Source organism: Cotesia glomerata, linkage group LG4 (assembly GCF_020080835.1).
Source record: "Cotesia glomerata isolate CgM1 linkage group LG4, MPM_Cglom_v2.3, whole genome shotgun sequence".
NCBI lineage: Eukaryota > Metazoa > Arthropoda > Insecta > Hymenoptera > Braconidae > Cotesia > Cotesia glomerata.
In genome coordinates, this window is record NC_058161.1 from 19,707,459 (window position 1) to 19,730,593 (window position 23,135).

General features: G+C 30.8%; 3 protein-coding genes across 7 annotated transcripts; 2 read left to right on the forward strand and 1 right to left on the reverse strand.

Moving 5' to 3' along the window:
• Positions 1-420: 420 nt before the first annotated feature.
• On the reverse strand, positions 421-22,371 carry LOC123263297. Of its 3 annotated transcripts, none has more exons than XM_044725930.1 (8): positions 22,311-22,371; positions 20,348-20,512; positions 4,091-4,301; positions 3,938-4,029; positions 3,621-3,758; positions 3,323-3,558; positions 1,687-2,185; positions 421-865 (listed from the first exon to the last, which is right to left on the reverse strand). In XM_044725930.1, the coding sequence occupies exons 3-8, from the start codon at positions 4,238-4,240 to the stop codon at positions 550-552; spliced, it is 1,431 nt and encodes a 476-aa protein (XP_044581865.1). In that variant the 5' UTR covers positions 4,241-4,301; positions 20,348-20,512; positions 22,311-22,371; the 3' UTR covers positions 421-549. The 3 variants fall into 3 exon arrangements, with proteins under 3 accessions (XP_044581865.1, XP_044581864.1, XP_044581863.1); XM_044725929.1 differs by lacking the exon at positions 22,311-22,371 and adding an exon at positions 20,702-20,732; XM_044725928.1 differs by lacking the exons at positions 20,348-20,512; positions 22,311-22,371 and having other exon boundaries at positions 4,091-4,631.
• Positions 8,132-12,526, forward strand: LOC123263301. Of its 2 annotated transcripts, none has more exons than XM_044725935.1 (7): positions 8,132-8,251; positions 9,903-10,267; positions 10,344-10,469; positions 10,559-10,667; positions 11,633-11,786; positions 11,871-12,057; positions 12,131-12,526. In XM_044725935.1, exons 1-7 carry the CDS (start codon positions 8,247-8,249, stop codon positions 12,445-12,447), a joined length of 1,263 nt encoding a protein of 420 aa, XP_044581870.1. In that variant the 5' UTR covers positions 8,132-8,246; the 3' UTR covers positions 12,448-12,526. The 2 variants fall into 2 exon arrangements, with proteins under 2 accessions (XP_044581870.1, XP_044581871.1); XM_044725936.1 differs by lacking the exon at positions 8,132-8,251 and adding an exon at positions 9,726-9,836.
• On the forward strand, positions 12,640-17,477 carry LOC123263300. 2 transcript variants are annotated; one of them, XM_044725933.1, is made up of 8 exons: positions 12,640-12,770; positions 14,772-15,136; positions 15,258-15,389; positions 16,321-16,450; positions 16,522-16,678; positions 16,757-16,952; positions 17,015-17,143; positions 17,272-17,477. In XM_044725933.1, coding segments are annotated over exons 1-8 (1,302 nt in total). In that variant the 5' UTR covers positions 12,640-12,768; the 3' UTR covers positions 17,463-17,477. The 2 variants fall into 2 exon arrangements, with proteins under 2 accessions (XP_044581868.1, XP_044581869.1); XM_044725934.1 differs by having other exon boundaries at positions 17,015-17,175; positions 17,214-17,370.
• Positions 22,372-23,135: the final 764 nt, after the last annotated feature.

The window sequence follows — 23,135 nt, forward strand, 5'->3', positions numbered from 1 at the left end:
AAAATATTTTAGAAAAAGTATATTTTTAAAGTTTTGGAATTTGGTTTTAAAATTTTAATAAAAATTCAGAATTTTTATTTTACAGATTTTTAAAATTAAATACTAAAATTATTTAACTATTAGAAATTTTAATTTTGGTATTTTAAAAATTTAATAATTGAAAAAAAAATAAAATTTATTAATTTTTGGAATTTTAGAAAATTAAAAAAAAAAAATTATTGTATTTTAATGAAAATTTTCCACTAAAATTAAAAAAGAATAATTAAATTTAATCATTGTAATTTACAAAAATTTAATAGTTGAATTTTTGAGAAAGTTAATTGTTAAAATTTATTAAAAATAAAAAAAATATTTGAAAAAATTTATTAATTAGTAATAAATCGACAAATTTTCTCAGAAAATTTATTTTTCACACTTCTTACATAATTTTACATTACATTAATTTTTCAAATTAAACTTGACACAAAATTAATCGCTGAAAATATCCAGCATTTTTGAAACTTCTTTATTTAATTAATGAATATTATACAAATCGTCCATCCGTATTGGTTACTTAAACGTATTATCATTAATATAAATCTTCGGCAACATAAACTTCTTTTGTCTCATTTTATGTGACAGCTGACTTCGTGAAATAATGCGTTGAACTTTGTTATTATTTGCAAAAGCAACCCAAATATTTTCAGCAATACAAATAATCGCGCTAACAATATACATTATACAGAGCCCCATAAAGATCAACTGAATATGCTCAAAAGTAACGATTTCGCTGGAAAATTTGCTGTCGTAGGTGTCAGGAAATTCACGAGATATAAATTTGTGTTCAAAGTAATTCAGGATACCTGCGGTGCGAAATTTTAGCAAGCTGCAAAATAAAAAATTTGGTAAATCGAAATTTTTAAAAATAGTTTAAATACATAAAAGCTGTTATTGATAATACTACTTTTAATTTTTCGATAATTTTATGTCAATAAAAAAAAATAAACGTCAATAAAAAAAAACAATTATCCACTGTAGACTATAAGAATGAATTTAAAAGATAATTATAATGAGTTAATTAAGGATAAATTATAAGAAATTAATTTTATTTACAATTATATTTTAAAGTTCGTTCAAATTTTGTCCGCTAATAGTATTTATTTAAATACGAATTAAACGCCCGCTTAAGTTTAAAGTAAATCATAAAAAGACACACGGGAACTGTATTACCGGCGGTCACCAGGCTTAAGAACTATTTAGTATAGTATGCAGCTGTCTTTAACCTCTATTTACAAATAAATAATTATATATGGCTGCTCAAAAGACCCGAAATTTCTTGAACTGCCAGCCGAAAAAAAATTAATTATAACTAAACAAAACAATGTTAAGCTGCCATTTTCAATCCGCGGCTTCCCATAAGATAGATAAGGAGATTAAAAAATAGATTGAGTTTAAAAATATATATTTTCAAAAGTTATCGTGTTTGCCCTTCCATAAGTATTCGATAAATCCCCTCCATAAGCCATTAAACCACTTTTTTTATGTAAAAATAGCAATTAATCGATTTAAAAAAAATTATAATATCTTCAACAATAATTTATCGTTCTGACTGTGCTTCTTATATTATTTATATGGACAATATGATTGTCAGATGCAATTTAATCTGACTGAACCAAAATTATTTTGATTACTAAGAAAAAAACTTACTACTTATTGATAAGTTTCCTGTACGGCCAAGAAGTAGTAGCAAGAAATGAAATCTTTCTGGGCTGAATGTGCTCAGCAACTTTAACAATATTGCACTTGTGTTTAACTTCCCGATAAACCGAAAGAAAAATTTCCGGGGCTTCAAAGTAGATCCGCTTGTCCTTGTCACACAATTTGGACTTAATATCCTGCTTGTCTTCCATTTTGGGACAGTTAAGTCGGTTCATTATGTTGTCTATGTGGAACCCCATTTCCGTCCAATTTCTCTCCATCTGTTTGAGATAAATTCCGGGTCCGTCTTTGCTGCGCACGCAAATGGAATAGGAACCGTGTCCGTTCAAATAGATCCCGTGGAGGTCGTTGAAGGGCATCATGGTGCCACTTATCGACAAATGGGACATCAGGGTGCTGTTGAATCCGCAGGTTATCAGGACGCTTATTATCAGCGAGGTTAGGATCAAACAACGCAGCGACCATGATGACGGCAAGTTTTGCACTCCTGTGGACAATATTGTTCCAGTAATCCACAATGTATACTTTAACTAAATCAGATTACCTAGGTAATATGTGTTTGAGCAAGATTTAGGTGCCAGTGTCTTGAGCAAAACCCCTAATTGCTAGTGTCTTTTTCTACATATGGGTCTTGCTCAAGTTCCTGTAGAAAAAACTGGTTCAAGATTTATATATAACTAGCTCAAGACATCTTGTGCAAGAATATGAGACAAGTCTAATGCAAGGTGCATTGAACAACTTTCTGACGGATTTTTTGAATCAGAAACTCACAACAGACACTTACCCATGACTTGCTCAAGATTTACTCAAGATCCGTAACTCTCAGTAATTTGTTCATTTCTAAAGCATTTGTCAACCAAAAACTAACAGCAAATGTTGAAGCGTGACTTGCTCAAGATTTGCTCAAGATGCATCATGCATTATATATTTTTCTGCCCTCCGGGCGGAAAGCGTCAATTTTCCGCTCGCTGCGCTAAATGAAAATGCCGCTTTCCGCCTCCGTCGAGGAGAAAAATAGTATTCTCACCACGGGCAGGAAATAAGAAAGCCTCAGATCACATGTTTGTCGACCTCGGCTTCGCCTCGGTCAACAATTACACGTAATCTGCGACATTTCTTATTTTCCTGCCCTAGGTAAGAAAAATACTATTATAGCACTTTTTCCCCTCCACTACTTGAAGATCTATTGATTCAGTGGTGCTCATTTTAAAATAATTTTCTCTTGGCCGATAAAACAGTAGGTCTGTACTCTAAAAGGTTAAGCTGAATAAGATCCACTGATCCTATAGTAAATATAGGAGAGGTAGAATGATGCGAACGGTCATTCGAAAACATTTGATCTTGAGCAGATCTTGAGCAAGTCTTGCACAAGTATATTCAGCATGCTTCTGGTGTCAGTCTTTCTCAAGAATTGATATAGTTAGTTTATCGATAAGCATCTTCAGATTTTCTCAATTTTCTTACACAATTCTTGAGCTATATTCTAGCCCAAAGTTTTTGTACAAGGCTTGTTCAAGACTTGTCAATTGAATTTGCTACAAGTATCTGGAGCAAGACCCATAGGTAGAAAAAGACACTAACAACTAACAACTTGAAAAAGATTGCTATATGGGCGATTAGATACCTTGACCAGTTATGCCACCAAGAACACAAAGAAAGTTGAATGACCACTCTGCGAATTCATTGTTCGACTCAATGTAATTCGAACACGCCATTTTCTTCAGCCGGTACATCCCAAAGAGAACGCCGCTTATTCCGACGATATAGAAGATGGTTGCAAACCACAAGTCCCGTCGGAATATCCTGATGTACCACCACATTGATACACGTGCTGCTACTTCACGGGTGTACAAAGAGTACCTAGTTGTATTCAAAATATTTATCATCAATATGCCGATTTTTTATGAATTAAGCTAACTTACGAAATAGTGGTCAGTTGATGGCTGTATTGACAATGTCCGCCGTAGTACTTGTCGATGATTACTGGGCCTAAGAGGACATTACAACCACCTGAGAAGAATATGTCTAGCTTGTATCCTGTTCCGTTTTTGTACTTGGATCTATAAGTTGAGATTTTGCCGGAGGTATTAGAGACACGGAAAAATTGATAAGGACCTTTTTGGGGAATTAAAATTTCTACAGAAAAGGTCTCCTATCATTTTTTTATATCTTCAATATTTAATCTAGAATTTTGATTAAAAAAAAATTATTTTTGAATATAAAATAATTTTGGTCTTACTTAAATTTCAGAGATTCTTCCAAAACATTCCAAATACTTCCGATGTATCCATCGACTGTGCCATTGGTTCCTTCTTCCACATAAGGTAGCATCTTTAAAATTTCAATAAGTAAACTTATATTCAGATATTAATTTTAATTTTTCTTAAATTACCGTATCGACAGCGACGATAACATCTTGCCCGGTGATGTTATCTAAGTAATCAACAGTGCAAACAAGAGTTCCATTCCCGGTCAGAGACTCAAAATGATCAAATTCTTTGGTAGCTTCGTTCCACTTTCTGATCCTTCCGGAATAGTACATTGCACTTTCGAATTCATTCTTGTTCCTCAGAATTTGGAGACAAACTTCTGCGTTCGTAACACTGTAAAATTTGGAGCTCGCTAATATCCCGAAAATCAAAAGATATTTTAAGTTTGATATCTTCATTTTAGTTAGACGTGTGCGTCGGAAGACTAAAGTACGTTGTGGTTTACTTCATCTGACAATAGTATTGTGTGACGTGACAATTGGATATTGTTCGGTGAAAAAGTCGGTAATTGACGGGTTCTTTTGTTCGGTGAACTTTTGTAGCATTGATTGTTGTCAATAGTGATGTTATTTTCCGTGACTTAGTAAAATCACATTTTTGACCGAAATTATAATTAATGAGTCAAAATAAGGTTTGAATTTTTATTTATTTAATAAATAAATAACCCTAACAAAAAAATCCACATGAGTCAAGAAAATATTTTTCTTCCTGATTGTTTTCTTGAGCAAAAAAAAAATTTTTTTTGACAAGAAATTTCACTTATTCCGACAAAATTAATTCTCTTGCTTTAAGAAATACGTATCTTGATCCAAGAAAATTTATTCAAGTCAAGAAAATCTTGTTGTTTTGAGAAAATTCAGCCTCGAGCTCCAAAAAATTTAGTTCTTGATAGAAGTTAATTTTCTTGTCTTGAGAAAATTTTTCTCTTGCTCCAAAAAATTAAATATAAAGATAGAAATAAATTTTTATTGATTAACATGTCAAATGGCAAGATCAAATAATATTTCACCATTTTTTTTCATTCAATATGTATAATTACACCGTAAAATAATATAAAATGGGTATCAAATATTCTCGAGAAAAATTTTCTCAAGGTGAGAAAATTTTTTTCTCAGTTGAAGTAGGTGGCGCTGTTTCCCTAAAGTATCTAAAAATCTTTATCAAATATAAAAATTTATTTTATCAAGTATTTACGATAGAACTAATAAAAAATGACTTGCACCAAAAATAGAATTTAAAGAAAAATTTTAACTTTGGCCAACACAACTTCGGTCTTTCTTCAGGCACCCGACAAATTTTCTAGAGCCAAGAATTTTGTTCTCCAGTCAAGAAACTTTTCTTTCTGTGTAGGAAAGTATGGATTGGTATAAGAACTTATAGGAATCCACATAGGAAGTATGGATTCCTATAGGAATGCACATAGGAACCTATGGATACATGGATTCCTGTATGGGAAATCCACATAGGAAATATGAATTTCTATAGGAATCCACATAGGAACATGTGGATTCATGGATTCCTGTATGGGAAATCCACATCGGAAGTATATTCCTATAGTGAATTTATATAACTGGAATAAACATATACCTTTCAAGAACGTGACTTAGGCCAGTGAGTAGCGTAGAAGACTGTCAACCATGGGGTACTGGGTTCAAGTCCATCAGACGCCAGCAGTTTTTTATTAGATAAAATTACAAAATCCGTTTTTCAGAATTAATTTCAACTAATAATTAATTAATAGCAATCACTTGATAATTATTTTTAATTTTTCAAATAAATTTTTTTTCGCCTGATTAATATGGGAATCTATGTAGGATCCTACCCTGGATTCCTATATAGGAAACCATATGGGAATCTATCCGAAAACATTATATGGGAATCCAGGCTGGTTTCCTATATGGATTTTTTTGATAGGGAGCAAGATCACGTCAACTGGACCCCCTATTTTCCACTTGATTATGAAAATTAAGTTCATGTATTTTTTTTATAAGTATATATCAAGATAAAATGATCCCCGAAACGATTTTTAAAAATTTCGATTTTAACAATAATTTTTTTTACAATGAAAATTTTAGGTACTTTTAATTAAAAAATGGATTGTAAATCAACCGTTAAAGTCAAATTAATGGGACTTGAAGGATTTGTTTTTAAAATGTTTGTATTTTAATAAAATATTAATAACTAAAAATTATTTGTTTATTATCATATTGTTAATTAACTTTTAAGTTAACAAATGAAAATTTCACTGACTTCTCGGTGAAAAAATGAAGTTTTTTTTTTATCGGTTACATGCGTTATTTATTAAAGTTTAAGATTTCAGAAAAAAATTTCACTGCTCGCGATTTGTTTAAACAATATAAATTTATTTATCACAGCGCGCCGAGCGCCAGGCGCTGTTAGAATACCGCGCCGTCGAACGTCAGACTATGTAACAGCTTCGATTAATTTTAATTAAAAATAACAATTAAAAATATAATTATCAAACAAATTTTATTATTATTATGATCAATATTATGACTAATAAAATAAGTAAATTCTCTATTATTAAAGAAAAATAGAAAAAACGAACTATCATTAAATATTAAATTTTGTAGACATTTGTTAACTTTATTTTATTTTTTTTTTAAAACTTGGTTAATAAAAACTTTTTTATCTTCCGAAACATTATTATATTATTATTAATAATATAGTAATATATTACTATATTATTACTAGCGGACCAGACAGACGTTTTCTTGTACACACGTCTTAAATTAAAAAATTTCAAGTTTATTTGAATGAGCTGTTACAGTTTGGACCGTTTTGATGAAAATTATTATTAAAACGTTATTATAATGACATATTCCAATTAGCACCTGATTGATTTTAACACAATTACACAAAATTTTTTTGAATTTCGATTATAATTTTTTTTCTCAAATGAATATTCGATACTGTCTGTCAGATCCAATGTAAAACATTCCAAGATCAAGAACAATTTATAAATAAAAATTTAATTAAATAAACATTTTCCGTGGACTGAATTGTCAATCTAAACCATGTTCGAATCCACCTAAAGAAACACAAAAAGTTCCATTAAAATTGGTCCAGCCGTTTAAAAAAAGTTCAGTGACAAACAAACGCAGAGAGAAAATATATATATATATATAAAGATTAGTAATACAATAATGTGTCGGAAGATAAAAAAGTTTTTATTAACCAAGTTTAAAAAAAAAATAAAATAAAGTTAACAAATGTCTACAAAATTTAATATTTATTACTAGTTCGTTTTTTCTATTTTTCTTTAATAATAGAGAATTTACTTATTTTATTAGTCATAATATTGATCATAATAATAATAAAATTTGTTTGATAGTTATATTTTTAATTGTTATTTTTAATTATAATTAATCGAAGCTAATAACATAGTCTGACGTTCGACGGCGCGGTATTCTGACAGCGCCTGGCGCTCGGCGCGCTGTGATAAATAAATTTATATTGTTTAAACAAATCGCGAGCAGTGAAATTTTTTTCTGAAATCTTAAACTTTAATAAATAACGCATGTAACCGATAAAAAAAAACTTCATTTTTTCACCGAGAAGTCAGTGAAATTTTCATTTGTTAACTTAAAAGTTAATTAACAATATGATAATAAACAAATAATTTTTAGTTATTAATATTTTATTAAAATATAAACATTTTAAAAACAAATCCTTCAAGCCCCATTAATTTAACTTAAACGGTTGATTTACAATCCATTTTTTAATTAAAAGTACCTAAAATTTTCATTGTAAAAAAAATTATTGTTAAAATCGAAATTTTTAAAAATCGTTTCGCGGATCATTTTATCTTGGTATGTACTTATAAAAAAGATACATGAACTTAATTTTCATGATCAAGTGGAAAATAGGGGGTCCAGTTGACGTGATCTTGCTCAGAGTAATTAAACTTTAAAAGGATCTCAAGAATTTTAATTCAACTAATAAAGAATCAAAATTATATTTTTGATACTAACTATTTAATATAGTTTTCTGCCCTACCATCATAAGTATCATCACCTGCTTTATTAGTAAAATCACCATGGAAGTTATCTGAGACTCAATAAGATAGCGCTAGGCGTCATCAAATGACGTCTTTCAAATCCAACAACGTCCGATGACACATGATTCACGATTAGTTATTTACAACGTCCTCGTGTCAGCCGGTGCGGTTGGATATATAAATATAGAAGTGATTCTTTCTTATAGTTATACATTACACACATTTGAGATTCTTGGTTTTTATCCATTTAATTTCCAATGGGGTAAGCAATTTTCGTTGAATTTGAATAAGTATCTGTAAATTTATATAGGAATATATAAAAAGTTCTAAATTAATCCTGATAGCCTGCGCCTTTTTAGAAAGTAGTTGTAGAGCAAGTCTTGACATCAAATTACAGAGTAACTTATAGGGAATTTAACTAAAACCGCTTGCTTTTCCTTCAAGTTGGCTTCAAATTTCGGCAGCAGATTGACGTCAATTTTTAATTAAGGTTGCTAGCAGGATAAATTAAGGGCTTTAAAATCTCCTGAGTTGGATAACTAGGTTTCTATTTTATTCAAAAACAAATGAATTTCCTACCCTGATAGCCACAGTTTCAGACCAACCAAGTTGGTGTCAGATAGTTGCCACCAACTTAGCGACAACTTGCGGTCAACTTCCGAATTTGTAACTGTTGGCGTCAAGTTAGCTACAAGTTTCTGGGAAAAACAAGACCAATCTACTGCCGCAATATGTCACCAAATTTCTTGAGAAACTTGTCGTCAACTTGGTGCGAAAGAGTTTCGAAAGCAATTTTTTCCGACAACTTGGTGACAACTTGGTGAACAACCGAGTTCATTTCCAAGACTTGCTGCCAACTTGGTGACAAGTTGCGGCAGTAAATCGACGGAAAGTTGCGACCGACTTGGCTATCAAGGTAGTAAAGGTCTTGGATTTAAATCCTATTAGTTGATATTATTATTATGAGTTTTACTTGTATACCGTTTTCTGGTTTTTACAAGGCTAATTGTCTCAGCTTCTCCGCATATAGTCTTTTTCAACTCTTTATTATCAATATATGCTCCGCTCTATATTATCAACACAATCTTTCAACTCTTTTATTATCAACATGTTCTCCGCTCTTTTTATAATCAACATGTTCTCCACTTTTTATTATCAACATGTTCTCCGCTTTTTATAATCAACATATCATTTCGCACATAATTCTATTCTCAATGCGGCTGTGGACCGACTTGTGCTTTCTGTACTGTATTTACCCTATTCCTCACCCCTTTCTATCGGTTGTTGGAATAGTGGCGATGGGGAAACCACAGAGAAAACCCATGCCAGTACAGTCGGCTACCGGAGCGATCTCCGACGGTTGGTGTTGGAACTATTCGAACAACCGTCGGGGCTCGAACCCTCGCCTCACGACATGATGCACGAACGAACTAACGGGATAATGACTTAGTCCGCTCGGCCATCATGCCGCTTTTTATTAGTTGATATTTTTTTTTGTTAATAGAATTTGGAAGTCTTAAATAATTAAAACGGAATAGTAAATTTAATACAATAATTTTTTTCCAATTTTTTCGTGAAAAAATTAATCCCTACTATTGCAGAATAATATTTTTAAATTTTCCGTTGAATGATATTATGTCTGCCGTAAAATTCTCCAAAGTTCTAGATAACAATTTTCGTGACTATTTAAATAACAAACTAATTCATTTTAACTAATGTCATTTTATCGCTTTCGATAAAGAACAATACTCGATATTTAGGATTAGTAGACTTGTTATTGTCTAAATTAATCACACTTTTTGAAGTAATCGTTCTCGCCTGAACTTAATTACTAATCAATAAAAAATGTAGTTATCACAGTACTTTTTTATTAATATCAAAATAAATTCTAACAAAAAATAATTTCTGTTAAGGGAGGAGATTTTTCCGAACGAAATATGGTTTGAAATATTCAGTAGGATAGACATTTCAGAGTTGCTGGAACTACGGTTGGTGTGCCGTCAGTTCTATGAACTGATAGAAAGGGTCTTGGACAAACACCCGGGATGGAAACCTATGACCGATAACAAAATTTTGTATGAGTGCCTGGAGAGTACGATGCAACGTGCTTATCCCTATGACTTGATAACCCATTGGATGGATATTGATGATCCGGTTATCTGGCGAGGAACCTATTTGTCTTTCATGAAGTGGCAGAAGGTTCTGGTAAACGAGCCGACGATAGACGCCATTGTTTCAACGTCAAACTTCGGGGATGTTTCGTGTATCTGTACCTTTGGTGAGTTTGAATTCTATTTTCTGCTAAAATGTCTTCAGATTTCCAAAACTAGGTTTGACATTGATTTGTTCTGTAGATAAGTACATAGCAATTGCTTATGAAAACGGAGCGATAGCAAATTACACCCTTGATGACATAAATCAGCCATTTTACTTAGCATACCATGGCACCGGGATAGTTCAGATTGAATTTTGGTATTCCAGTTACGTAATTACATTATAGATATCTCTTAACAATTTTTAACTGATTCGTAGTTAACTTATGCTAAAATTCTGTTGATTCTACCTCTAGATGGTGACGTACTGGTTGTATCCCTAGGCGACAACAACGACTTGAAGTTTTGGGATCTTGATAACAAAGTTGAGATCGCTACTAATGGTTTCTTCGCTAACAGCATCAGGTAATCCATATCAATCTTATTTTTCAAAAATTCTGATCTTCATACCCAGGTGCCAGTGTCTTGAGCAAAACCCCTAGTTGCTAGTGTCTTTTTCTGCATATGGGTCTTGCTCAAGTTCATGTAGAAAAAACTGGTTCAAGATTTATATATAACTAGCTCAAGACATCTTGTGCAAGAATATGAGACAAGTCTAATGCAAGGTGCATTGAAAAACTCTGACGGATTTTTTGAATCAGAAACTCACAACAGACACTTACCCATGACTTGCTCAAGATTTACTCAAGATCCGTAATTCTCAGTAATTTGTTCATTTCTAAAGCATTTGTCAACCAAAAACTAACAGAAAATGTTGAAGCGTGACTTGCTCAAGATTTGCTCAAGATGCATGATGCATTATATATTTTATAGCACCTTTTCCCCTCCACTACTTGAAGATCTATTGATTCAGTGGTGCTCATTTTATAATATTTTTGTCTTGATCGATAAAACAGTAGGTCTATACTCTAAAAGGTTAAGCTGAATGAGATCCACTGATCCTATAGTAAATATAGGAGGGGTAAAATGATGCGAACGGTCATTCGAAAACATTTGATCTTGAGCAGATCTTGAGCAAGTCTTGCACAAGTATATTCAGCATGCTTCTGGTGTCAGTCTTTCTCAAGAATTGATATAGTTAGTTTATCGATAAGCATCTTCAGATTTTTTCAATTTTCTTACACAATTCTTGAGCTATATTCTGGCCCAAAGTTCTTGTACAAGGCTTGTTCAAGACTTGCCAATTGAATTTGCTACAAGTATCTGGAGCAAGACCCATAGGTAGAAAAAGACACTAACAACTATTGAAATTGAGACCAGACTTGCTCAAGCCTTGAAAAAGATTGTTATATGGGCATCTATCTTATTCAAAGTCAAAAGCTTCATCTATTTAGTTCACATCATATAAATAAACGTAATTGATTAATCAGCTCTGGAGAATGCCGGCATTTCTGCATAGGTGATATGGAAGGAATTCTAACCTCGTATGAGAGAGTTGGTAACCTTATATCACCTGGCAAGACGAAAAATTTGCCACTCATGGAGAACCAACAACTGATTGCGCATTGTCATGTCGGAAAAAATGTAATCAATATTACAATTTTAAATCGATTTATCACAAATAATACTTTGATAGCTTCGATTTATAACGTTGTATTTTGATTTAAGATGAAAGCAATGGCATACGAAGAGGAGGGCACTGTGCTGTTCGTATATTTTGCAGACATAGAAGGCGGAAAATTGACTAAATTTAGATTTATCCAGGAAAAAGATTGGATTCGTTTGCCGGAAAGTATAAATGCTTCTTTCCAACGACTGATTATGCCAAACATCACATTTTTCTTTGCAATCGGAGGTAAGTTTTAAGATCAACACTAAAAGTCCTTATCTAACTTAGTCTTTTGTCTAATTCAATTGAAAATTAACAGAAAGCAGTATTGGATCGACCAATTACTATGAAGACGAGTGGCACGAGTACAACTTGGCCCCATACTTTGGATCCAACGTCAGGTCGATGGCGTTTCATGCTCAAATTCTGATGTTTGGTCTGGACGATGGTTCCATTCATTTACTCTACATTCAAGACTACGGCCATGTGATGGAGCTGGAAGGGAGGATCCAAAATTCCAGGAAAATTGAGGTTGACACAGAGCCAATTGTTGACTTGACTATTCTGGAAGTTGACAAGAAACCTTGCATTGTTGCAGTCACTGAAGAAAAAGTTCATTTGGTTAATTTTTTCTAGAGTTTTCCGTTTTTATCTTATAAGTACTAATTGTTATCTTTTGCAATATTATAATAAACAGTGTTTTGAATATCAAAAACCTTCCATGTTATTTATAAGTTGTCTCCTTGAACCAAGTCGTCTTCCTTTAATGATAAAATCAATCCTTATCTTTCCACACTTTTCGATTTGGAACATTTTAAACTATGTCAGAAGTCAATTTATTATTCATCATGTCAAATTAATATTGTCTTGACAGTAGCGTATATCAATAAAGAGTGTCTTTAAATTAGTCATTCGAGTTTGATCAGTTAGAGAACGTCGTTTAGCAATTATCACAAAATGTAAGTAATTATTAATTTATTCTTTTTTAAAGTTTCACTTTTTTACTGATAACTTCCCGAGAATTAATTTTTCTATATAAGCATATATAATTGTATATAATCATATATGATTATATATGGAATCACATATATAATTATATACAATTATATATAATCATACATGATTATATATGGAATTGTATATAAGGTTATATATAATCATATATAACCTTATATGTGATTATTTATGGAGCAATATGCAGCCATGCAAGATTATATATATAGACTATATATATCGCGTGACTAATGCAAAAAGGGCGCATAACTACCGGTTAGTAGGGATCCATGCTAAAAGGGCGCATAAAAAAAATTTAAGTTTTTATAAAAAATTTTGATAAATAGCTTCACAAGACATAAAATAAAAAAGTTTAATGAATAAAAATAAAATTTCTTAACAGCCGGTCCCTACACGGAAAAAACAAGATGACACTGGGTATCATCCCAGATTATACTCAGTGATATCTGTGGTGAAAAAAAATTTCAGATAGTAGCTAAAAAAATCCAGATTATACTGCGTGATAACTGGATTATACTCATTGTAATCTGGATTATATTAACTACTATCTGAAATTTTTTTTTACTCAGTATAATCCGGGATGATATCCAGTGTCATCTTGTTCTTTTCGCATACGATTGCAGCTTCATATTTCTCTTCTAGACAAAGAAGAATTTTGAAAAAAACGCTCTGCTACGTAATAGATTTTATAATTATTAATTAGATTTTATAATTTTTAACTATTTTTATACAAGCAATGGATATTTAAATTAATCGAAAACTAATGGGATTGAAATAATTTTCAAATAAAAAATAAATTAATACAATCACGCATATTTTGCAATTTTTTAAAAATATTTTTAATTTTAATTTTAAAAGAGTGTATGTTGAGTTAGACTACGCCTCTTTCGTGTGAATCTACCGTTTTTTTTCTAATTTTTAGGCTAAAAATGAGCATTTTAATGAATAATTTAGATGAAAAAAAATTTATAAGCCCTTTTAGCTTTAGGTCATAAAATTTTCAAATTCTTAAAGCTAAAAGGACGCGCAATTAGAGACATACGCCCTTTTAGCTTTAGGAAATCAATGCTTGATTTTTCAACGAAGAATATGTCAACTAGTCGATTGGTGATAAAAAAAAAATTATGCGCCCTTTTAGCTTTGCAAAGCTAAAAGGGCGCATACTTTGCCATGCGCCCTCTTTGCATTAGTCACGCGATATAGTCCCATATATGATTATATATAAGTATATAAGTATATATAATTACCGTATATAAAAATTTTTTCTTTGAAAAAAAATTTTTTTTTGGTAATCACAAAAAGTGTAAAATGATGTTTATAATTACGTTTAAATAATTCTGAAATACAAAATTTGTTACATTTCCTATGGGATGTTTTGGTCTGCTCTGCTACTACCTAATAGTAAAATTATTATTTATTTTATTATTTAAATAAGTGTTCTATTATAATGAGATTCGGTAAAATAAATAAATGATGAATTATGACTATCCAAATATATTATAAAATCAATTTTTATATTATATTTATGATAAACATATGATACATTATGTAGATCATAAAATCATTATTATCTAAGACAGCAGCATAGCAGACAGAAACTTCAAGACGCACGGAGATCACCAAAGTTAAGCAGCATTGAGCAGGGTTAATAGTTGGATGGGTGACCGCTGGTTTTATAGCCGTAAAATTATAACTAGATATTTTTTTCTGCATTTTAATTAGTTACAGAGAATTGCGTAGGACCATATTAAATACTCTATCCATAAAATTAACCCAATAATTAATTAGATGTGATAAATATATAATTAAATATTGTTATATATAATTATATATGATTATATCTGGCCATTTTTCATATATAATCACATATAACCAATTTATATATAATTATATATAAATATTTTTTTCTCGGGTTGGTAACCTTGACTCTTTATTGATTTCTAAAGGAAGAGACTTAGCAATTCGCTATGGAAGAAGATCTTCGAGAAGTTAGACTTTCGAACATTCGTAGGGCTAAGGATGGTAAACCAAGAGTTTTGCAAAGAAGTGAAGAAACATCTGTACGAATTAGAAATTTGGCGATTGATGTGCTACGAACAAACATTGTTCGACTGCAGAACAATGACGATGGCTCGTAGGTTTCCATATGAGCTTATAACGCACCAGAGTGAAGTTGATAACCAAGATCTGTGGAGAGGAACTTATTCGTCGTTCAAAAAGTGGGCTAAAGTCATCGAAAGTCCTCAAAATACTCAATTGATGCTGTCAGTGTCTCATTTGAGGACAAATATTACTTGTGTTACAACTTTTGGTGAGTAAAAATATCTTATTGATCTACAATGTTGAAAAATTTTTTCTATGATTAGCATATTTCATTTTTGCAAAACCAATTTTGTCTTCTTTGGTGATTGCTATTATTTGTTTTGTTTCAGACAAATACTTGCTAATTTCTTTCGAGAATGGTGACATGAACTGCTATGATTATTCAGCAATTGATAAGAATGTCCCGGTTTTCACTGTACATCGTAATCATCGAATTCTCCAATGCGAATTTTGGTATTGCAGTTACGTATAAAACCATAGCTTGCTATTCATAGATCTAACTTATTTAAGGAGATCCACGCGAAGTTAAATTTTTAAAACCTCCTAAAAATTTGTAAATTCAATCTACGTAGTCTAATAATTAATAAAAAAATTTTAAAACAGTAGGTTTTCGGGATATTTAATCAAATAATTAGGTTTGAAAACTGTAATTTTTACATGTAGGTAAATGGAGATTCCACCAGTCGTGTATTTGGTTAAGAAGTTAATGCAATTAACGATTTTAAAAAAATTTTATTTTTATTGAATTTGATTGAAAAAATAATAAGCTAAAGATTAAAACAATAAAAAAAGTAGCTTTCCGGACGTATTACGGAGATATTTTATATTTTTTATGAAAAATCACTCGGACACTTGCGTTCTTTAAAGTCTTGTATTTGACTTGGCAACACCGCTTGCGCAGTTACCCATGCGCATAAGTAACCGCGATTTTTTAAATGCTAGAACATCTTAGTCATTTTAGTTAGACAGTAAACATAAATAAATTTTAAGGTTAGGGAACTCTTGCGATGTTGTCAAGTGTATACCGGTAATTCAGAGTGCTATATTTTTTATTAGTCAATTAAACATTTGGTTAAATGTTAATAATTATTTGATGAATAAATTTATCGGAAATTTTCTCAAAAATGTTATCAATTAATTTAAAAATTAATTTTAAGATAACAAAAGTATTTCTACGTATTATTTTGTTGTAGACATTTTTTACACTAGCCGGGTACTTGGATCTCCTTAATCAACACTTCTAAATGAAGTATTTCATTTAAACTGTCGAATTTTGCAATTCTAATTTATCCTTATGTACTTCTTGAAATCAAAGTAGCAACATTCGACAGTATAATGATTTGGCATAAAAATTTTCAAAGTATTTCTCATTTTTTCTTTTGATATAAACAGCCAGTAGAAGCACAAGACATTCTGCAAAGCTGATAATTATCGCGAAAGACATAAGAAATCATCTATCTTTTTGGGATCTTAAGCAAAAGCAACGACTTTTCGCCGGTGATTGCAAAGCCGACAGCATATGGTAATTATCAATTTAAAGCAATCTTCTTCAGATATTTTCATCACTTGGTTTAATACATCTCACTGTTTTAGTACCGGTGAGGGCCGACATTTTTGCATTGCCCAGTATGACGGTATTTTAACATCATACGAGCTAAATAGCGAAGATCAAATAGTTCCCGGTGCTGTCTACGAATTAAACTTGAGACAGAACGAATTAGTCGTGAATCTCTGCATTGATGGAAAATTTGTAATACTCTTCTTTTTCTCTGTTTTATAAAACAAACTTGTTTATATTAATGCAATGCGACGAATTGTTGGTTTGCAGATAACAGCAATGTCAATGATGTTGAAGGGAGGAAGAATTGGAACGATATTGTACTTTCTTGCAGCAATTATTAAGGACAACAAAATATCGCATTTCGAACTAGAACAGGAAAAAGATTGGCTTATGCTCCCTGAAGATTTGTACGAAATGCAGCGTCTTGTTATGCCAACAATAACCTTCTTTTTCGGATTAGCAGGTTAGTTTTTTAAATTTATACATCTTTTTATTTAATTCAATATATTTTGAACTGTTCCGCAGAATCCAAGATTGGATCGACTAATTTCTACGAAAATAAGTGGCATGATTATGATATTGAAAGCATATTGGGGTCCCGAGTCACTGCAGTAGCTTTACATGCACAAATTCTTATAATTGGCTTGCACAATGGTAAGTTTTAATAATCCAATGACAATTTTTGGTTATTGAAAAGGGAATTGTCAAAATTCTGTACTTTTAGAGTTTATCTTGTCAAATATTGCAAGAGTAAAATGCACAAAATACTTTTTTCTTTTAAGGTGACATTCATTTTCTTCACATTGAAAATTATATGGACATTGTTAACATAGAAAAGAGAATTACTAGCAGTGCAGCAACAAATATATCCAGCAAGCCGATAATTGATTTAATTATTATAGAATATCAGCAAAATCCATCGATTGTTGCTACAACTAAAGATGAAGTTATCTTGATTAACTTTGAGTTTTAATTATTATAAACTTCTTTTGATTAATATTTATCTGTATTAAGCAACAATAGATATAACTATTAATAGTTTGCTATATTATTATCGCTCTAATTTTTATGAATTTGTTGGGTCATTAATTGTAATTTTAAAAATTAAAAGGAAATTTAGTATAGACCGGGTAGCTCAAATGGTAGAGTAGCCGACATGTCTTCGGAAGGTTCTGGGTTCGAATCCTAGTTCGAGCTATCTGAATTTTTTCTCATATATTCTATAAACTCTCATTAAGAAGGTCCTATCCAAATTCTTTCTCAATCCTTTCCTTCCCCAATTACCTTGTCACGTAAATGTGGAACATTTACACTTCATGTAATAATTACCGTAACTCCTATTCTTTCCCGCTTTACAGCATTATTTAATTTAATTTTATCCTTTATTCTTTAATCCTTAACGACCTTACCCAGGCCACACAACGGTCATGGGGTAACTCATTACCTCCCGCTAAAAAAACCCGGTCAGATAAGATGTGTAAATGTTTTCAGACTTTTAACTAATTTTCTCATGTTCGTTGACGAGTTCTTCAATATTTCGAATGGTTCAAAACTTGATTAATTTATAGATAATTCTAAAAACTGGTCATGTATATAAGTTAAAATTCTGGAAAAATGGCTTTTACTTACTCAGATTCACGACAGATGCCATTTATAGTGTTTATTTGAAAGGTTTAAGACCTCTAATTACCTTTATTTTATATCTGGGGTAACTACACCCCGTGTGGCCGTTAAGGGTTAATATTCTAGACTTTTTATAGTATATTTTCAAAAGATAACTATTTTTTCCTTAATTTTATGGAAAATTCATCAAAGATTTCTCAGTAAAATCTTCTATAAAATTTGAATATTAAAATAATAAATATCCAGGTATAGATATACAATTTGCATCGATTGAATCGTTTCAAATTTAATTTCTTACCGGAACATTTTCATCAAAAATCTACTAAAATTCTAAACTGAAAAAAATATTTTTTTTGAAGTTAAACTTCTTTAGGCGCGACTAGGGAGTAACTCAGATTTTTTTTCTGACGGAAGTAACGCTTACTATAGTCTATGTAGTTTCCGCTATTTAAAAATAATAATTTGGATTGGTCGTAAGTGTATGTCATATACTCCACGCACTCCGCAATTCTTGACTTATACGCTAGCTAGTGGCAAATATCATAATCAGTTAGGATTATTTATTTCCAATATTTTCAAACGGATCAATTGTGAATAGCAATTTGATCTATCTATGAATACTTCTCGACTTCAATCAACAACGCGTTTCGGTACAACGATAGATGCTGTATTTTCAAGAAAAGTTTGAAGAATCCAAAAGTGCACGCCTCATAACGCTCAATCATTTTTTAAGAAAAAAATTAATTGTGTAATTGATTAAAAAAAAAAATTATAATTAAGTAATTTCTTGCAGAGTATTTTTTATTTTTTTTTAAATATCGGCGCCCTTTTTTCTTGTCATATACGCACGCAGTCTAAAAAAATCTAGCTTGATCAAGTGGCGCCATAGTTTTCACGTGACAAATAAGAAAAGTTCGTTTGGCTTTGTACGGTTGTATCCGTGAATTTCAATAAAAATTCAATTTAAAAAAAAATACATAAGCTAGGTCACTGATATGAAATACGGACCCAGTTCATCGAATTCTTAAACTAATAAAAAAAGTCCGGTCTTGAAATATCAATTTGTTCGGGAGTAATCGTTGGTACATCCAAAATGGGGCGACATCCGGACGTCCACGTAAAATTTTTTTCAAAACGTTTTTTTTTTTCCAAAATAGCAACATGAAATGATTTTAGAAAGTAAAAGATGGTTTAATTTAAGTGTTTTTCGGTGTACATCTACTTATATTATTGAATAAGTGTAATATGGTTGTGATAGAGGCACTTAAAGATCACAAAATTGCTTGATCTTGATGAGTCGAGTATAAAGCACAACCTCACGCGCTTCGCTCTATGGGGCGTGCAAAAATAGCAAATTTAGAGAGTAAAATTTATGTTTCACATTATAGTTACCACAAACCTATAATTTCATAAATGAAAAATATATAAAAAATTATAATTACATTCAAGTACCTATTTCGAATGAATAATATTAATATAACATTTGAATAATCTCTGTAAAGCACATGAATAATAAATATAATTAAATTATAATATAATATTTATTATTTAAGTTAAAATTTAATCATTTCAGTGATATATGCCGTCAACTCCAAAGAAGTTTTACTTCAATCGCGCGTAAAGGTTACACGCACACACTTTTTTTTTTTTTAATATTTCATTTACCAGAAAAAAACAGATACATAGAATACTTAACAAAAAAAAATCGAATGTACGCTTTAATATCTATCCTATAGAGAAGTTTTATGTCTGTATATAGGACTGGAACAGTATAAATCTAAGAAAGCGTATAAGTAAATTACAAAGAAATAATATAATTGATGCTTCCCTGATTAAGAAATCAAATTTGAAACGATTTAAAATGATATTTGAAATAATTTAAAAGCATCTGATTTAAATACTATATAGATTATATACAATTAACATGAAGGTAATCATTTCAAATCATCTTTCTAAATCAGGATTATTCGAAGATCATAAACGGTTTTACATTATATATCAATTTGTATTATCTATTTTGTTAATTTATTTTTAATTTAATTTTTGCTACCATCTAAATTTTTTAGTCATATTTTAGTTTGTTGTAGTAAATAATTATCAAACTTAAAGTTACATTTATATTTAAATTTCTACTCCAATTATTTGATAAAATTATTCTCTATAATTTTATCCAAAATTTTTCTGGAATTCTTATTTGTGTCAAAATAATTAAATTTATAAAATTTTAAATACTACCTGTATACAATTTCTTCATCCTGGCCTTGAACTCTCGCATCCTTTTAATATTCTGCATTCATCAATCCTTCAGCTGATCCCGGCTCTGATTTCTTTCAAACATGTAATGTGAAACATGTTACCTCTACTCCTACTGAATCCTGAGTCCAACCGTCCAACGTTGACCTGAAACACACAACGCCACCTGTTAGATTAATTCTGAACTACAGCGCTACTCTTCTAGTCCTCCAGAACTCTTTATTACCAACTGCAGTAACTTTTATCCAAAAGATTAAAAAATTCCTAGCTAGGATTATTGTTATGCTTCCATATAGTGGATGTTATATATTCTTATTTATTGAAAACTTTACTTACTGTAGTTCTTTCGCCCAGGGAGTATTAAAAATACTGGTTTCAGTGCGGAAAAAGAAATCATTTTAAATAAAAGGGAGTATTAAAATACTCGGTTTCAGTGCGGAAAAGAAATCATTTTAAATAAAAGAATTCTATTTAGACGTTATTTAATTTTGATCAAAATTATTTAGTTGGTTTCAATTTATTATTCAAGTTGACAAAATATTAAAAAGCTTCAAAATATAAAATTGAGGTTTACAATGACGTGATCTTAGCAATCTAAGCTCTCGATGAGAAGTGTCGTTAGGGGCTGTTCATAAATTACGTAAGCATAATTTGGAGCATTTTACAACCCCCCTCCCCCCATGATAAGCATTAGTAAGATTTTGAACTGATGCATCCACCCCCCTCTGAAATCTTACGTAAGATATACATCAATTTTGGGCTTTAAATAAGTTAAAAAATATTTTTAATTTTTAACAAATGCCATTGAAACGTAGTAGATTTAAAGGGAACGCTATGGAATGCGCCACTTCTTATTTAGAGAATTTATCAATTAATAAATTAAATCTTAGATTCTAACCATTCAAGGTACGTTTCAAAATGTGAGTTCTGCCTGGCTCCAGAGACTCGGTTACTTATAAAATCTAAGAATAAATACCTCGAACTGGCCGTAAAAACTAATAAAACCAACACCAATACTTATGTATAGCTTATTAATTAGGACTTCGAGTAGGTGTTACTTCTCCGGGTGAACTGGAACACGTGGCCTCTGGTACATGTTCTGGTGAATCCACCTTAAACCACGTACTAGGGTGGGATGTAATGGCGAAGATGCAAATAACTGATTGACTTATTCGTTGGATAATTTGCTTATTAACTATAAAATAAATTATTTTAACCACTGATGCCTAACTTGGCAACATTCACACACACGAACTGGAGCTAATTAGTAATATTAGGTGCTTCGAATATTACTAATAATATATCAAACTGTTCTGACTGAACAGGCAAAGTGAATCAAACTATTTATTACAAAATAGGCAAAAACGGATTAATTAAACTTGACGGACAAGGTTGAATTTTTCAAATTAACACCAACTGGGTAAGATTCAACCTTATAAACCCCAAATGGATTATTTAAACTATTCCAACTGAATAGGATTCTATTACTTTAATTTTTACTATGTACATCAACTAGCATTTTTTAACAAAAATAAAAGATTCTGACACTCATGTCAGCTTCGCTCTTTCTGCCTTGTTTTAACAACTTATTACCAAACAATACTGTGTGTGACATTATCGATCGAGAATCTTAGTAGAAAAGTAATTTAAGTTACTGACTACTGAAATAATTTAAAAATTTTGCTTACGTAAGATTTGTCTACTAGCGCCCTCCCCCCTAAGTAAGCATGCATAGAGATTCAGCTTGACCCCCCCCCCTAATGAGTGCTTACGTAATTTATGAACAGCCCCTTACATAGTTTTTCCGATGAGCTCCAAACTCCGTTCTTCTCCCACCATAACTCCCATACATTTATCCGCTCTTGTACATATATAAGTACACATATTTCTACTACATATAAATGATTTTCACACACTAATATATAATATTTTCTATTATATTCACCTATATTTATTTATAAATTATATATATTGCAGTGCATTAATATTCGTATTTTGCAAATTAGATTAAGCTTATTACTATTTCTATCAATCTATAATCTGTTAAAACTATGAAATAGTTTAAGGAAGTTCGAGCGTAACTAATGAGTCAAAATAATTGAATTGAATTGAATTGAATTTATTGATTTATGCCAAAGCCTTCACTGGCCAGATGGCAAAAGAAAAATGTACATTTTGTGAATACAATACATTTTTAAATTTTTAATTTAAACATAATAATTAGAACTTGTATATAATTATACATAATAAAATATTAGTAAATGTAATATTGCTTATATACTAATTTTGAAGAAACTGTTTAAGTGAAAATTAGAACTAATAGATTATAATATTTATGATTATGATTTTAAAGATTTTAGTTTTAATAATTTTAGTGATTTAATAAATTTTACTGATTTTAATAATTTTAGAGATTTAACTGAAAATTTAGTTTGGATTTAAATGTCTAGATTAAAAAGGTAATCATAAAGCTTATTTTTAAAAATTTCTATACTGGGAGCATTTATCATATCAATTGGTAAATCTTCCCAAAGACGAATGCAAGTAACTACAAATGATAACTCATAAATAGCTGTCGTAAATTTAGGTAACTTGAAATTTACATAATTCTTTTTTGCTGCAAGTCTTACAGAATGTCTAGTATCAATATCTTCAATAAATAGTTCTCGTAAGTAGCTAGGTTTACCTATATTCAACAATTTATAAAAATAACATGCTAGGTAGTACATTCGGCGGCTTTTTACTGACAGCCATCCAAGCTCTCGTCTAT